We start from the raw sequence: 17,223 nt of genomic DNA, 5'->3' as shown, positions 1-17,223 counted from the left end.
ACCTAATGTTGTTGCAGAGCCAGCCTAGCTCCTACCACCGTTGTGCTTCACTGCTTTGTATATTCTTCTCTATCCTAATATCTTTGTAATGCATTAGTTATTTTAACTGTAAACTGTTGCATTCTGGTGCTGTATCCGACTATTTGCATGTGTAACACTTTGGAACTGTTATAGTACCAGAACAAATAAAAAGACTTTTAAATGGGAGAAGCAAGCAAGGTCTTTGCAATGAGAAGCTTGTTTAAAGGTAGAGCTGGAGTAGGCATGTGAACTGTTCTTTTCTCTGTGATCTACACTTGACTTTATAAGAAGTTCAAAAAGCACTAATCTACTGATCCTTTTGGGCATGTGCAAAAATCTATAATGATTTAGAGTGCTCTTCAAATATTCAGCAATAGTACAACTAGGTTTTTCTGAAGAAAGATTTTCTGCAGGGGTTCCATGTATATGTAAAGAGTTGACAGAGCTAAAGGCTAGAGTAACACCTCAAAAGTTACAGTAACTAGAAAAGATATTAGTATACTCATTCTGAAGTACAGTAGCATGGATAAATGATAGCCATTTAGTATTAAAGCAAGCAAATGTTTTCCTTTCCTGTCACAGTGTTACACAGCTTCTAACTACAACAGCAAACTTGAACATTTAGAAAGCAGAAAAGCAGAAAATGTTCTTTAATGTCTTTCACAACAGTTCCAGTAAATGAGATCTAAGAGCAAATTTAAAATGAAAGTTTAACATACCATTTTCTGTGTGCTTCCAGGTCTGGCAAATTTGATGCTGGAAGAGACTGTAAACTGGAGCAGAAGAAAACAGCATAAAAATTGTTTCCACTGGTTCAGCTGAGGTGTAGAGAAGAGTATAATATGACATAACTCACTCAGGAAAACAGTAATCTACACAGTATCTTCTTTCTCTTCATCTGAACACCAAATGAGGGCAACTTTGAAATACTTAAAGAGAGAGCATGAGAATAATCAGCTAGGAGATATGCATTGTGTAAGGGTAGCATTCATGTGAGCAACAAATATTTGCAGAAGCTCAAGTTCCTTTTTTTCTTTTCCATATTTACTGTAAGCTGTAAGATGGGAGAAAAAAATTGTTAATTGGCACGAAAGTCTAGTAATTTTTATAATGATTATTTGGGGTTTATTTCTGTAGCTAATAGCTTCAAAGACCCAGATCTTACTAAGAAGCTCTTGCATGCTAATATAACCAGACAAATCTCTTAAACTGAATACTTTATGAAAGAAATGTCTATTAAGTTAATGGGACATATGGAAGGGAACCAAAACCAAGAGAAAAAGGGTAATGGTAAGGGGATTGGAAACTAAATACAAAAAGATGAAAATTGCATGGGAGAGCAAACACAAGCTGGATTGAGAATGCTGATTTCTTCCAGCATCCAACCACATACCTGGTACATGACACTGGAATATGAGATGCTTAATGTCCACTTGCTTTGGTTGCATGTAGGTTTTCTAAATCACAGTGTTCAGTTACCCAACCCTGGAATTTTTGACAGGTGCTCAATGACTTCCGAGATCTTCCTCACAGTCTATGACTAAAAACTGTCAAAATTTTAATAGCTGTACCAACACTTAGCATTTTCATTTGGAATAAATCTGATCTTACTTTTTTATATTTTTTATATTAAATTATATATTTTTGTCACCCAACCAAGACCCCAAGAAGTTTCAATTCTATGCAAAGTAAAACTGTAGCTTTAGCTGAACACTAATGCAAATGCAGAATGCTTCTTTGTTTTTTGGTTTGTTTTGTTGTCTTTTAACTAAGAAATATGGGAGATAAAATATTTCCCTTCAAAGAGCTGGAGGCAGGGTAAATGCAGGGGAGTTCAGAAGTAAAGAACTTCTGAACTATGATTTTATTTTTAGAGGGACAGGGAGTGCCTGGTTTACTGATTTCAAAAGTTCAGATTTTCCTCAGATATTGCACAAAATCTCTTTAGTCTCCTGTGAAATACAAAGTAACTGAAAGCAGATAAGTACTTCCTACTGCATCTCGTGTTAGGGGAAGACCCACCAGCAAATGTATATTGCTGCCTCATTGAGCAAAGAATATAATTTAAAATAAAGCAGGTGTCTTTAATTGCCTTAATAATTTATGTATAAATTTGCTTGTCAGTTGGCTTTTAATCAGATTAGTGAACTCCCATTTCCATTTTTTCCCTTAGTCTTCCAAATGAAAACTTATAGCAAGTTGCTTTAGCTTATTTATCAAAATCAGGATTCTACTGTGTTCATCTCAAAGATAGATAGTTTACTTTAAGTTCCAAAGTCTTGCAGCAAAATCTTTTCTCTAAAGTGCTAATCCTCATATAAAGAGTGAGGATACAACCGCTCATATTCACGGTTAATACAACATTCAGTGTAAGATTGCATAATTTACCCAGGAAATTATTCAAGGAAACTAGTTAAGTTACTCAATTTTTGAAATACCTAAGTTGACTCTTCAAATTGCTGTTGCTGACAGTAGTTGCAGAAATGTGTTTGCAGACACTAAAAATAACCAAAACAATAAGCAGAAGACAGCAGTGGAGGAGATTGGCCAACTACAAGGGCAGAGGAGCACTCAGAGCTCTGGTGAGGGAGGAGACCCAAACCACCCAGGGTGCTGAGGTACAGCTGAGGGAGCCTCTAATACCACAGAAATGGACTTGGCCATTTCTGAAAGCTGAGGCTGCCCCAGGCTACATCCGTGCCAAGACTGACTGACTAGAGTTTACAACAGGTTAAAACTGTGTGCTGGAAGCAAAGGTGCCTGCCACTCTTCTTACTGAAAGTGAGTGACCTTCAAGGGAGGCAGAAGACATCCAGAAATACCTGAAATAAGATGGAGCTATTTTCCAAGCTCTCCAGGGTCAGCAATGCAGCTACACCTCTCCTGTTTATTCTTTCCTAAGGGACTGATAAGATAAAGTAGCCAAAGAGGGCATCCCTGCTTTTCTCTGAGGGATGATGATGAGGAGGAGTGCTAAGGCAGTAACACTGGAAGCAATGGTGGATGCTAATGCCGGAACTGCTGGTAAATAACAAAACTGGCAGGTTTAGAGAAATTTTGGCGCTTGTAAGTGGGATCCTACTTCTTAGGGATGAAATTACTAGCCTGCAGGACCACTGATTTGAAAAATTTCATGTAGCTAATCCTGCCATGAATTGGGTAATCCTGCTGGGTTTTCTCAGGCAAAAGCACCGAGAGAGTACTGGAATAACCTCTGCAGAACATGAAACTCAGACACTGCTGGACCCAAACAAATGACATAGCAAGAAAGCAGCTCCATATGAACAGGCAAGCAACTGTAATGAAGCTCATATTGAACATGCAATAATGTCAATTTATGGACTTCTAAAGATCATGAAACATGATATTCTCATTTATTATAAGCCTTGATATTGCCTTTCAAACAACTGTGCATGACATTTCTATGTGTGAGGTCTACTGTTCAATAGAGGTTATTTTGATTTTAAGTTCATGAACTGCACTTGAAATTAATTGATTTCCTTTCCATCCCTATGTATAGTTTTACATATATAACATATCTATATGCTATAGGAATATATATTGTGTAGTGTATATATTGGCATATGTAGATATAGTTGCAGATACACCATTACACAATGTCCTAAGTGTTTTAACTTACAGTGGTACAGGCTTCCACTCACATTTCCCATGCCCTTTCTCCCAGGCTGCCCTGGAGCCTGTTCCAGAGCCACAGGGGCAGATTTTCCCTTTGTCCTCACACCATTGTTCTCTGGGCCCTCAGAGGGACCGGAGGTCTCCTCAGAGCTGAGGGACAGTGGCACATGCCTCACTCCCACTTTCCCACAAAAGTAACTTTGGAATTGAAGAGTTGATGTGTACCACTGTGACTGGTACACCCTGCTCTGCTCCCGGGTTATGTGGTTAAATAACAACGTTTTATCAGGCAAACAGCACCTGCGACTGAGTGGGTCACATATTCATTCTCTTTAACCCATTTCTCAGGCCCTAGAGGTGTGTGAACCCAGAGGAAAACCCTTTCAGACATTTTTTTACCCTCCTTGCCAGACTCAAAGTTCCTGAACAGCAGGAACAATCCCTCCTTATTGTCCTGGAGGGTCCCAGGCTCATGGTTCATCAGGTCACCCCAGAAAAGGGAAGGGAAGTGCAGTAGCACATGGAGCACTGTCTAGAGATCCAACCAGTTGCAAGGCCTAAGGAGGGCACTTGGACCAGAGCTGCTGCTGGACAGTGAGACCCAACATCCTCCAGTGTCAGGGACAACTCCACCATCATCTTCATCCTCTGAGTATGAAATGAATGACTCATATTCTTCTATATAATTTTTGGGTCTTGATCATAGTTGTGTATTGATGCAGCAAACTGTGGACTAAAATTTGACTTGACCTGCAGGGGGTTTAAGTCACTAGAAATCATAAGTTAAGTAAGGATGTATTATAAATTCTGTATTATGCTACTTATAGATTGTAGTACATTGATTTGGTTTGTAGAAATCCCGTGCCATTTTAAAAATATTTTCTCTGCTGTACTAATCATAATATCCTACCACAACAAATGCTTGAATTGTAACTACAAAGTAGCACCATCATCATTCTGCCAAAGCCACCCACTATGGACCCTGCTAATAGGTACAGACATAGAATCATAGAATATGTCAAGTTGGAAGGGACCCACAAGGATCATCAAGTCCAACTCCTGGCCCTGCACAAGATCATCACTAAGAGCCACACCATGTACCTCAGAGTATTGTCCAAACACTCTTGAACTCCGTCAGGCTTGGTGCTGTGGCCACTCCCCTGGGGAGCCTGTTCCACTGTCGAACCACCCTCTGGGTGAAGAACCTTCTTCTAATATCCAACCTAAAAAACCTTCCCTGACACATCTTCAGGCTGTTCCCTTGGGTTCTGAAACTGGTCACCACAGAGAAGAGATACAGAGGACAGGCCTGCCTCTCCTCTTCCCCTCACTAGGAAGTTGTAACTGCAATGAGGTCTCCCCTCAGTCTCCTCCAGGTCAAACACAAGAAGTGACATTAGCCACTCCTCATATGGCTTCCCCTCAAGGCCCTTCACCATCTTCCCTGCCCTCCTTTGGACACTCTCTAATTACTTAATATCTTTCTGATATTGTGGTGCCCAAACCTGCACACAATATTCAAGGTGAGGCTGCCCCAGTGCAGAGCAGAGCAGGACAATCCGTTCCCTCGACCAGCTGGCGATGCTTTGCCTGATGCCCCCCAGGACAGGGTTGGCACTCCTGGCTGTCAGGGCACTGCTGGTTCATATTCAACTTGCCTTCAACCGGGACCCCCAGGTCCCTTTCCATAGCACTGCTTTCCAACATCTGATTCCCCAGTCTGTACAAGCATCCAGGGTTGCCCCATCCCAGGTGCAGAATCTGGCACTTCCCCTTAATTGAACTTCATATGGTTGATGATTGCCTGGTCCTGTAATTTGTCAAGGTCCCTCTGCAGGGCCTCCCTGCCTTCAGGGGAGTCAACAGCTCCTCACAGTCTTGTGTCATCTGCAAACTTGCTCAGTATCCCATTCTGTGTCCAAGTCATTTATGAAGATGAAGAGCACAGGGCCTAAGATGGAGCCCTGTGGAACCCCACTAGTGACAGGTCCCCAGTCTGATGTTCCCCCATTCACTATTACCCTCTGTGCTTGACCCATGAGCCAATTGCTCACCCACCACAGGATGTGTTTACCCAGCTGTGTGCTGGATATTTTGTCCCGAAGGATCCTTTGAGAGACAGTATCAAAAGCTTTACTGAAAGCCAAAAAGATTACATCAGCTGGCTTCCCCTGATTAACTAAGTGGGTTACCTTGTCATAAAAGGAAATCACATTGGATAAGCAGGACTTTCCCCTCATGAAGCCGTTCTGGCTGTGACCAATGACTGTGTTGTCTTCCAGGTGTTTTTCAGTAATTCCCAGAGTAATCTTCTTCATAACTTTACCAGGCACTGAAGTGAGACTGACAGGCCTGTAGTTTCCAGAGTTGAGACCCCTTTGGCCCATCATCTCTCTTGAAGACAGAGGCAAAGAAAGTTTTAAACACCTCTGCCTTCTCTCTGTCCCTGTTTGTGAGGTGACCATTCTCATCCTGCAACAGGCCAAAGGTATTTCTATACTGCCTATTGTCATTAATATATTTGAAAAAACTCTTTTTATTGTTCCCCACATTTCTGAGAGCTTCAACTCCAGCTGAGCTTTGGCCACATGAATTTTCTCCCTACAGCAGCAAGCAGCATCACTGAACTCTCCCCATGTCACTTGAAGGGCCTTGAGTGGAAGCCGTATGACGAGCCCCTTGATTCTTACCCAGATGCTCTCATCTGTGGCACTGTCAACTCTGAGCTCCATACATTCTAATCCTTCTATTACATATAGTGCCAACCATCCGCCTCTTCTGCCCTGCCTATGCCTCTGAAAAGCCTGTAACCATCCAACAGGGCACTCCAGTCACAGGGCTCATTCCACCAAGTTTCACTTCTGTCAGTGATGTAAAATCTGGGACTGGGTTAAAGCTTCAAGCTCCTCTTTCTTGTTCCTCATGCTGTGTGCATTGGTGTAGAAGCATTTCAGGTGAGGCACATTGTAGGCAATACCTCATGAAGCAGATTGAGGCATCCCATTAGTGCTGGTTTTCTCAAGTTTTGTCACAGCATCCCATCATTCATCACTGGCAAGCCTAGGTTTGCCCCTTTCCCTTTTCCAAGTTAGTTTAAAGCTCTATCAGTGAGTTCCACTAGCTCCTGTGCTAGAGATCCTTTATGTGTATGTGTATGCATAGGAGCAATACTCCTAATTTGCGCAGGGAATGCAGCAAGTCTCTATGATTTACCTGTTCTGTGCAAGCTCTTTTATTCTCGCCCTTCTACTTTTTCTTACAAATGCAGCACAACTCGGGCCTGGAGAAGAGAGGGACGAGTGTCCACAATTACACCTCATTTGTCACTCACAACAACTGTAGTGGGTCTGTCTGGAATGGAGCCCATTCTCTCCACAGCAGCCCCTATGGTGCTGTGTTTTAGACTGGTGCCTAAAGCAGTGTTTATATAACACCAGCGTTATGCCTGTTGGGGAACTTGCAGAGCCTCAAGGCCTTCTCACACTGCTGAGAAGGCCACAGGTGGGCAAGAATCTGGGAGGGGTCACAGTTTGTAGAGCCCATCAGACCAAAGGGAAAAAACAAGCCATTATGGTTTCACGCCCAGCAATAAAATTGGGGTGGAGGGTGGAGGAATAGGGATTTAGCTAAACCAGCTGTCACTGAGATGCCAGCTGGGCATTGCCCTGCTGGTAGGAAGTAGTGAGTGATCATTTTTGCATCACTTGTCTTTTTTTCTTTTTCGTATTTTTTTCCTTAGTTTATTAACCTGGATTTTCCTCCACTAAAGAGCTGCTCTTCCCAATTCTCTTCCAAACTGGGCTGTGTGGGGCTTGGCTGCCCGCCCGGGGCAGCCACCACTCAACACACCAGAAACCACAGAGCACCAGCATTGACAATGCCTGACAAGCAACTAACTGAGAGAGGGACTTGTACAGTCAAAACAGGCTCAGGTTTCACTCCCAACACTCCACTGCTTCAGCAACAGCCTCTGAACATTTGACACTTAAAATCCCTGGAGTCTATGGCAAGAGGTTCCAGAGAGGCTGCAAATGTCAGGTACTCTTACCAAGAAAGTTAAAATCGTGTGCTTCCATGAGGGCAAGAGAGCGAGGCAAAATAAGTTTTCCAGACAGATATGAGCTAAATCCTCTAACTTATGCTCTGCAATGTGGCTTTTTTTTTCATCATTTCAAAATGATGCTGCTGAATAAGGAATGTTTCCCACCAGGCTGAACTGTCATCTGATCTTCAGACCAGAAGCCAGGCATGGAGGGAGGAGCATAGAGCATTAAACACCAAACACCTCACAGTTCTCTGTTTCCACAGCTTCAATTCTGTCAAAATAGATGTGGTTTTCACAGAGCTGTTGGAATTCACCCATAATTCTTCATAAGCATTTCAAGTACACAAAGTGCAGTAGATACAGTAAGCTTAATTCTGCCATTTTCCTGCTGCTCTTTCCCCCATCTCATTCTGGTAAATAGCGTTGCGTAGGTTTACTTACAACCATCTGAGGAATACAAACTTCAACTGCTCATGAAATGTCAACTCAGACTCCCAAGGAAATTTAAACCTTGTATCTCTTCTGTCAGACCATAAAAAGAAGAAGGACACCTTATTATAAAGATGTGTGCCAGTTTGGTGTGATTAACAGTTCACGTGTATGTCCAAGACAGCTGCAGCACAACTTATGAACAAGGTTGGCATGAGAGTCAATGCCTACATTCTTGCCCATTTGGCCTGTGCGGGGCATGGTCTCAAAAAAATGACTTTCAAAAGATTAGAACAGAAGCAGAAGCAATCTCTTGGCACAAGTAATTTTTATTTACAGTACCTGTGCATGGAAAAGGCAAACAATTCAGCATTTTATTTGGAACAAAAGCCTGATCTATAAACCAACTGAACTGATATTATTCATTAACTGTAAATCTTTCTGGTAAAATTATGTGGTTAGACTTGGGGGCTAATAACTTAACTGCAAAGTAATTTAGATAAATTATCTTTTATTTAAGAAATTTCTTTACCAAATAAAACAATACTGGTAACTCATTGTGCTGCTGTGTTATAGTTACAGGCTTCTCAGGGAGGATTGGCAGGGCACAGAAGGCAGATAACTCTGTATATAAGGGAGGAGTTGAATTGTATGGTGCCTGCTTTTGGTGATGACATGGTTGAGAATCTCTGGGTAAGGCTGAAGATGGATATTGTGGGACTCTACTATCAACCACCCATCCAGGACCACAACACTGATGAAATATTCTATAAAGAATTAAGGAACATATCTAGATGAACTGCCATAATCCTCATGGGTGATTTTAACTTCAATACCATATGATGGAGACAAGCATTCCTGAAGCATGTTGAAGATAATTTTCTGGTGGAGGTATTAAGGGAGCCGACTAGGAAAGGTGCAAAGTGAGATTTGTTGTTTGTAAACAGAGAGGGGTCATGAGGAAGGGGGATTGCTTATAGTGACAACGAAGTCATTGACCTTCACATTGTTGGCAATAGGAGAAAAACTGCCAGCAAAACTGGATATGGGGAGAGCAGACTTCTGACTGCTGAAGGAGCTAATTAGTAAGGTCCCCCGGGAATCTGCTTTTGAAGGTATCAGGGTCCATGAAGACTGGTCACTTTTTAAGAGCCATCTCTTCAGAGCACAGGAGCAGGCAATTTCAAACTGTTGGAAGTCAAGCAAGCAGGCAAAAGTACACCTTGGAGGAGTAGGGATATTCTAAAACTTAGGTAGAAAAGGAAATGTACCAACATTGGAAGCAAGGACAGGTGATACAGAAGGATTATAGAGTTCCTTTTTGCCACTGTAACTGGAAAATTTTTACAACTGTAGTTCAATTAGAGTTGAAGCTGGCCAGTATTGTGAAGAAAAGAAAAAAAAAAAAGGGCTCTTCAAAGTATTCTAAAAGCAAAAACAGAATCAGAGATAACATTGGTTCTTTATAAATGGGGACATAGGCAAAGCAGAGTTTATTGCCTTCTTCACCTCTCTCTTTAACACAGTGATGGGCCCTGGGACCTCTGGAGTCCTATATTGGAAGACCATGACTAGGGGACTGATAAGCTGCCAGCCAAATCTGAACCTTTATGAAACTTGCTGCTCCAGCTGGGTCCATGTAAGATTCATCCCAGTGTACTGAAAAAGCTATATGATGTTATTGTGGGACCCTTCTTCACTATTTTTCAACTATCTTCAGAGACTGGAGAGGTCCCATTCAATTGGAAGCTGGGAAATGTTGTTCCAGTTTTCAAGAAGAGTAAGAAGCAAGACCCAGTAATTACCTACCTGGCAGTTTCACTTCAGTGCCCAGTAAAATTACAGAGAAGTTTATTTTTCTTAAACAACACTTGAGAGACGTTGTAGTCACTGGTCATAGCCAGCTCATAACCACAAGGGGAAATTCCTGTATGGGGTGTGGCTATACCAGGTGCTGCAGAGGGATTCTGGGAATTGTAGTTCTAAGACTCTGTCGCACATGCTCTCTGGAATGCTTGTATGGGATTGGCTTAGGAAGTTACCTGTGTGACGTAGCAGTATTTGAAACTACAATTTAAGCTGTGACTGAATAAAGACACATTCGTTACTCAGCATGCTGGTGTTCACCGTGGTCCCTGTGGGACTCATTTATTTTTTATATTAATAACTGCTACATTCCTGTTTAACTAACTTAATTTCCTTTTATGACAAGCTTTTCCATCTAGCTGACAAAGGGAAACCAGTAGATGTGTGGGGATTTTCGAACTTTAGGGAAGCTTTTGATACTGTCTCTCACAGTCCCTTCTGGACAAATTGTCCAGTGTGCAGCCAGACAAGTCCATAATACACTGGGTAATGGTTTGGGCTCAAAGGGTTGCTGTAAATGGGGTTACACCAGATTGGTGGCCAGTCACCAGTGGGGTTCCCCAGGGCTCCATTATAGGACCAGTGCCCTTGAATATATTTTAAAATGATCTGGGTACAGGGATGAAGTGCACCCTGAGGAAGTTTGCTGATGATAACAAAATAAGAGGAACTGTGACTCCCTTGAGGGTAGAGAGGCCTTACAAAGAGATCTGAATGGACTAGAGCTGGGCAATCACCAACAGTGCAAAACTTAAAAAGAGGAAGTGCCTGGGACAGATTAATCCTGGTTATACATACAAACTGGGGGATGAGAGGCTGGAGAGCAGTCCCACAGAAGAAGATCTGGAAGTCTGGGTTGATGGCAAGTTGAATTGAATCAACAGAGTGCCCTGGCAAGTGCAACGGCCAGCCATGCCCTGGGGTGCATCAAGCACAGCATTGACAGCCAGTCAAAGGAGGTGCTTATCCCACTCTGCGTTGCACTGGTGCAACTCCACCTTAAGTACTGCATGCAGTTTGGGGCACCTCAACATTAAAAACCCTCAACCTATTAGATCGTGTCCAGAGAAGGATGATCAAGATGGTGAAAGGCCTTGAGAGCAAGAGTAGCAGCTGAAGTTACTTGGCTTGTTCACCTTGGAGAAGAGAAGGCTGAGAGGTGATCTCATTGTTGTCTACAGTTTCCTCAAGGGATGCAACCGAGGAGAAGGTGCTGATCTCCTCTCTCTGGTGACCAGTGATAACGATGCCTGAAATGGAAGAAAAATTCTCCAAACAATATTAGTTAGTATAGATAAAATAGAGAGCAGTTCTTTAATGAAGGTCTTCAGGTGCATGCAATACATAGGTGTGCATGAGTGTCCAGGGGTCACACAATTTTAAAGTATTAATCCACCCAATACGAGAATTATCCAAACCCTGATCCTCCCCAGATCTGTCCCCCTGCAGAATCACCATTATGCTTTAGAGGCTATGATGGATACACTACTTGACAAAAGAAAGAGACAGTTCAGCTTGAGCATAGATTGAAGCTGGAATAGTGGCAGGAAACCTTCAAGGGACAATCGATGATCCTTTGCCTTTACAAGATCCAAGATGAGATCCAATATAGCAGAACAGATAGAGAGGTTGAGACACTATCAGAAATGAGTAGTGTATGGTATAAGACATTTATTCCAAAACCAATAAATCATTCAAAATTCTATAAGGTAAAGTAAGACAAAGATGAATCTCTGACAGACTTCTTAAATGGGCCAGAAGAGAATTTTTCTTCCATTTTAGGCATCAAGACACAAGGAATGATATGAAGTTGTGTCAGAGGAAGTCCAGACTGGTCACTAGGGAAAGGTTCTTCACTGAGAGATTAGTCAGTTGCTGGAACAGGCTCCCCAGGGCTACAGCATCGAGCCCGTCAGAGTTTGAGGAGTATATGGATGACACCTCTAGTGATATGGTTTATTTTTAGACAGTCCTGCAAGGAGCAGATGGTTGAACTTGGTAATTCTTATGTGTCCCTTCTGAGTCAAGATATTCTATGATTAAGTTGAGAACTCAGCTTAAATGCCTCTATGCAAACTCTCACATAATAAACAAGAATAAACAAGAGGAATTAGGAATGTGTGTAAACCTGAAAGGCTATGATCTTAATGGTATCACAAAGATTTGGTGAGATGGCTCCTATGACTAGTGTTGGAATGAAAGGATACAGGCTCTTTAGGAAGGACAGGCAGGGGAAATGAGGAGGAGTTGTCACTCTCTACGTCAGTGACCATCTGGAGTTCATGGAGTTCTGGAAACCAATGAGGAGTTGACTGAGAGCTTATGGGTCAGGACTGAAGGGACAGCAGGGACAGGTGACATTCTAGTGAGGGTCTGCTACAGGCCACCTGACCAGGAAGTCTGAGTGGCTGAGGCTTTTTATAGATAGGTAGGAGTAGCCTCACATTCATAAGCCCTGGTCCTCATGGAGGACTTCTACTACCCCAGTATCTGTTGTACGGATAAGACAGAAGGGCACAGGCAATCCAGGAAGTCCCTGGAATTCATTGATGAAAAATTCCTTCTACAAGTGGTAGAGAAGACAACAAGGAGAGGTGCTGTGCTGGGCTTTGCTCTCACCAGCAAGGAGACGCTGGTGTGGAACTTGAAGATCCAGGCAGACTTGACTGCAGTGACCATAAAATCATTCCAGACCCTTAGGACAGGGAGGAGGACATAAAGCAAGGTTGCTACTTTGGACTTCACTTGGACTCACAGGAGAGCAGACTTTGGTCTCTTCAGAGATGCTTGCTGGAGTGCCATAAAGCCCTGGAGGCAATAGGGGCCCAAGAAAGCTGGTTGGTATTCAAGGATTACCTCCTCCAAACTTAGAAGCAATGCATCCCAACAAAAAAGAAGTCAGGCAAGAATGCTGGCACCTGTATGGATGGACAAGAGCTCCTGGACAACCTCAAATATGAAAAGGAAGCATACAGAGGATAGAAGAAAGGACAGGTGTATGGGGAGGGACACAGAGAAATTGAGTAGCCAGGGATCAAGTTAGGAGCTAAAGCCCAGATCTGGTCAATGGCAACAATAAAAGCTTCTGTAGGTAATTCTGGTGATAAAGTTAAGCCTAGAGAAAATGTGGGCTCTCTCTGGAAGGAAATGAGAGACCTATTTACCAAGGACATGGAAAAGGCTGAGGTACTCAACAACTTTTTTACCTCAGTCTTCACTGGTGAGTGCTCCAGACACACCATCTGAGTCGCAGTAGGTAAAGGCAGGGACTGGGAGGATGAAAAACCATCCACTGTAGGAGAAGATCAAGTTCAAAACAATTTAAGGAACCTGAAGGTGCAGAAGTTCATGTAACCTGATAAGATGCATCCACGGTCCTGAGGGAAATGGCGGAGGATATTTCTAAGTCACTATCCATCATATTTGAGAAGTTGTGGCAGTCTGGTAAAGTTCCCACTAGCTGGAAAAGGAGAAATGTAACCCTCATTTTTTAAAAAGGGGAAAAAAGAAGTCCTGGAGAACTACAGACAGTCAGTCTCACCTTAGTGCCTTGTAAGATCATGGAGAGATCCTCTTGGAAGCTACAGTAAAGCACGTGGAAAATAAGGATGTGATTGGCAACAGCCAGTATGGCTTCACAGTGGGGTTGGAGTGTTGGTGGATGGATATCATCTTCCTGGATTTATATAAAGCATTTGACACGGTCTCAGATGACATCCTTGTCTCTAGATTGGAAAGACATGGATGTGACAGATGGACCTCTTGGTCAATAAGCAGTTGGCTGGACGGTTGCACACAAAGAGCTCAATACCCAAGTGGAGATACATGATGAGTAGTGTTCCTTAAGGGTTTGTGTTGGGAATGGTGCTGCTTAACACCTTTTTCAGTGACGTGGACAGTGGGACTGAAAAAAATCAGCAAGTTTTCTCATGATACCCAGATGCGTAGTGTGGTTGAAATGCTGGACAGAAGGGATGCCATCCAGAGGATCTTTGAGAGGCTTAAGAGATGGGCCTGTATGACCCTCATGAAGTTCAACAAGGACAAGTGCAAGATCCTCCGCGTGGGTTGGGGCAATGTCAAGCACAAAAACAGGTGAGACTGAGAATGGGCTGAGAGCAGAGCTGAAGACAAAGACTTGGGGGAACTGGTTGACAAGAAGCTCAACATGATCTGACAATGTGTACTTGCAGTTTAGAAAGCCAGCTATGTCCTGAGCTGCATCAAAGAGGTATGGTCTTTTGAGGTGATTCTCCCCCTCTATTCTGCTCTTGTGCGGACTGAAGAGTCCAGCTCTGGGGCCTCCAACATAAGAAGGACTGGGACCTGTCAGAGCAAGTCCAGAGGAAGACCATAAAGATGATCAGAAGTCTGGAACCTCTCTCCTATGAGGAGAGGCTGAGACAGCTGGGGTTCTTCAACCCAGAGAAGAGACGGCTCAAGGGAGACCTTAAAGCCTCTTCCAGAACCTAAAGGGGCTCTACAAGCACCAAGTTCTTTTTCACCATACAGCTTTCCAGACTTTCTTCCCCCAGCCTGTAGCACTGCATGGGGTTGTTGTGACCCAAGTACAGGACCGAGCACTTTGCCTTGTTGAATCTCACACAGCTGGCCTCAGCCCATTGATCCAGCCTGTCTAGATTCCTTCGCAGAACCTTCATGCCCTCAGGCAGATCAATATTCCCACCTAATTTGGTATCAGCTGTGAATTTGCTGAGAGCAAACTCAATCTCCTCATTCAAGTCTTCGATGTAGATACTAAATAGGACTGGCCCCAGTATACTGAGCCCTGGGGAACATCACCAGTATCAGCTGCCAGCTGGATGTAGCTCCATTCACCACCACACTCTGGGCCAGGCCATCTAGCCAGCCTTTACCTGGTAAAGAGTACACCCGTTCACATCATGATAAGACAGTTTCTCTAGGAGAATGCTATTGGAAATGATGTCAAAGGCTTTACTAACATCTAGATAATAATATCATCTGCTAAGCGGGTCATTTTGTCACAGAAGGAGATTAGGTTGGTCAAGTAAGACCTGCCTTTCATAAACCCATGCTAACTGGACCTTACCCCCTGGTTGTCCTGTACTTCTTGCATGATGGCATTAGAGACAATCTTCATGACCTTCCCTGGCACCAATGTCAGGCTGACAGGCCTGTAGTTCCCCAGCTCCTTCTTCAAATGTCAAAACAAAATCATAAAACACCCACTCTTGCAAACAGGCCCTGCTCTTTCTCCTACTTCTGTTGTTAATTAGTAACACTACCATGATAATTTGAGGAAAAAAACCCCTTACTATCTGCAATATTATTATATATTATTAGTTTTCTTTTTTGTGTCTGTGATCTTGTCTGCCTGCCTACAACTAATTAAAAAAGGTACTATTTAAAGAAACGACCAGACCAGAAAGGTAGGAAAGGAACCACCAGAGGTAGCTGAGGTCATAGAATGGTTTGGGTTGGAAGGGATCTGAAAGATAATCTACTTCTTTGTGTCTGTGGTTTAATTGATTTTGTCCATTTGCCTTGTGCCTCTCCTTCTGCGTATCGGCTGTCCTACTCCCTCTTCTTGCTCCCATGTGAACACTCCATGCACAAGGACTCTCTTTATCTTATAACTCCTTCCCACCCGCAGCTTACAAGCCCTTCTGAACTTGTTTCTCACACACCTTCCCATTTCAGGCCACACACATTCTTCAAAGTCTCTTCAGATTTATGAGGTTTTTGGCAGTGCAACAATGGGATAGCTGTGATAGCTCCTGTACCAGACACAAACCTCTGACAGAAGTCTCAACAGAATTTCTTATCCCCAGAGATTAGGACTCTTCCTTACTCAGACAGAAGTGCAGGCTCAGAAGCTGGAAGCCTAATGTGAAAAGATAAGAAACCTTCTATTTTCTCAACTCCTAAGATCAAAGCATGACTTTTGCTAAAAGTATTTTCAGAGACAAATATGCCAGCAAGCACTTTTCTTGTTTTTCATAAATACAGAAATACAGAAACTAAAATTTTACATGAAAAAAACATGAAAATCATGTTTACTCCAAAAATGTCTGAACAGCAGCAAGTTTAGGCATGGTCTTCTCCTGCAGTCTATGTATTTGAGTATGTTGAGAAAGTGTCTAACCAACACTTGACCCAACCACAGGAGATGCTAGAGGCCTCTAGTGAACTGAAAGCTGGAAGTGGTGATTTTGTTCTAAACCTGTGACTTCCAGGGTGTAGTGCATTATCTCTTGCTATGCAGTAATAAATCCCAAGCAAGGTGCATGTGCATTATAACAAATTTTATGGGAGAGTAGAGCTAAACAGTTTCTTGGAGAAGCTTGTTGTAAGCCAGTGAATTGTTTGTAGCTATGGCATTTTTCAGGCACTGCCAGAAGAAGGGCTGAGATTGAGGGTTAGTTGGCCATTCCAGGACAGAACTTCGGCACAGCCTCTTCCTCAGACGCACATAGCGCGACTTCTGCAAAACCTTCTCAAGAAATATCAAGATAATGACATCAAGCTTTTCATCCAGAAGCCGCTGGTGAGCCATGTAAAAGGTTGTCTTGAAACTGCCGCTTTTAATATACTTGTTGGTCAGCACAAATATGGTCTTTTTGCTCAACTGAATGCTCTGGGAAAGGTTGTCAAAGACTGGCTGTCCCGGGAGCCAGTCCCTTCCTTCCAGGCATAAATTGAACTGCCTGGCTTGTTGGTCTTCCAGCCTTTTAACCAGTTCTTCCATCACCCAGTCATTCACAGCTGGATCTTCGTTGTCATAGGCAATAAAAGCATCGTAACAGGCATCTGGTAAAGCTAAACGCCGATAGCCCTTCAGCTTGGCAGTGCAGTAATGGTAACTGTACCACACATCCCAGAAGTACAGATGGCTCGTCACCGCAAGCACCATAAAGCTGAGGATGGCTGAAGCTGACAGAGCGTACAGGATCAAATATGAGGTGTCCAGCTCACACGTGTACAGATCCAAGAAAACCACACTCCTTCCCTTATGTGCCCCTGGGCCAGCACAGGTCACGTCCGTGGCCAGAAGGGGAATAGTCACTTGAGTCTGATTGATCCACCAGACAAACCACACGGCCTCACAGTTGCACTTGAAAGGATTGCCGTGCAAAAGCAGCATCTCCAGGTTGTTGATGACATTTTCAGGGAAACTAGACTTCTTAATGATTTCAATCTTGTTTGAACTGAGGTCCAAATACCTCAGTTTAAATGCCCCTCTG

General features: G+C 43.1%; 2 protein-coding genes across 4 annotated transcripts in view; both read right to left on the bottom strand.

Annotated features, from left to right (window-relative positions):
- The window catches only part of TLR7 (toll like receptor 7), a 9,252-nt gene extending 8,271 nt beyond the window's left edge, over positions 1-981 (bottom strand). For 2 of the 3 annotated variants that reach the window (XM_027905404.1, XM_027905403.1), the window contains exon 1: positions 741-981. In XM_027905404.1, the coding sequence (XP_027761205.1) occupies positions 741-743 (3 nt within the window). In that variant the 5' untranslated portion in view covers positions 744-981. The remainder of the gene's footprint in view (positions 1-740) is intronic. The other variant, XM_027905405.1, reaches the window with a different exon arrangement.
- A 14,370-nt stretch (positions 982-15,351) lies between these two features.
- LOC114068933 (toll-like receptor 7) overlaps positions 15,352-17,223 on the bottom strand; it is a 9,307-nt gene continuing 7,435 nt past the window's right edge. The window contains 1 exon segment of the mRNA XM_027905402.1: positions 15,352-17,220. Within this exon segment, the coding sequence (XP_027761203.1) occupies positions 16,302-17,220 (919 nt within the window). The 3' untranslated portion in view covers positions 15,352-16,301.

The sequence above is a fragment of the Empidonax traillii genome, unplaced genomic scaffold, assembly GCF_003031625.1.
Source record: "Empidonax traillii isolate 1590-97213 ecotype Southwest subspecies unplaced genomic scaffold, ASM303162v1 scaffold1151:size328817, whole genome shotgun sequence".
In the NCBI taxonomy this organism is placed as follows: Eukaryota; Metazoa; Chordata; class Aves; order Passeriformes; family Tyrannidae; genus Empidonax; species Empidonax traillii.
Note: the sequence above shows the minus strand (reverse complement) of the source record. Positions and strands in the feature narration are given on the sequence as shown.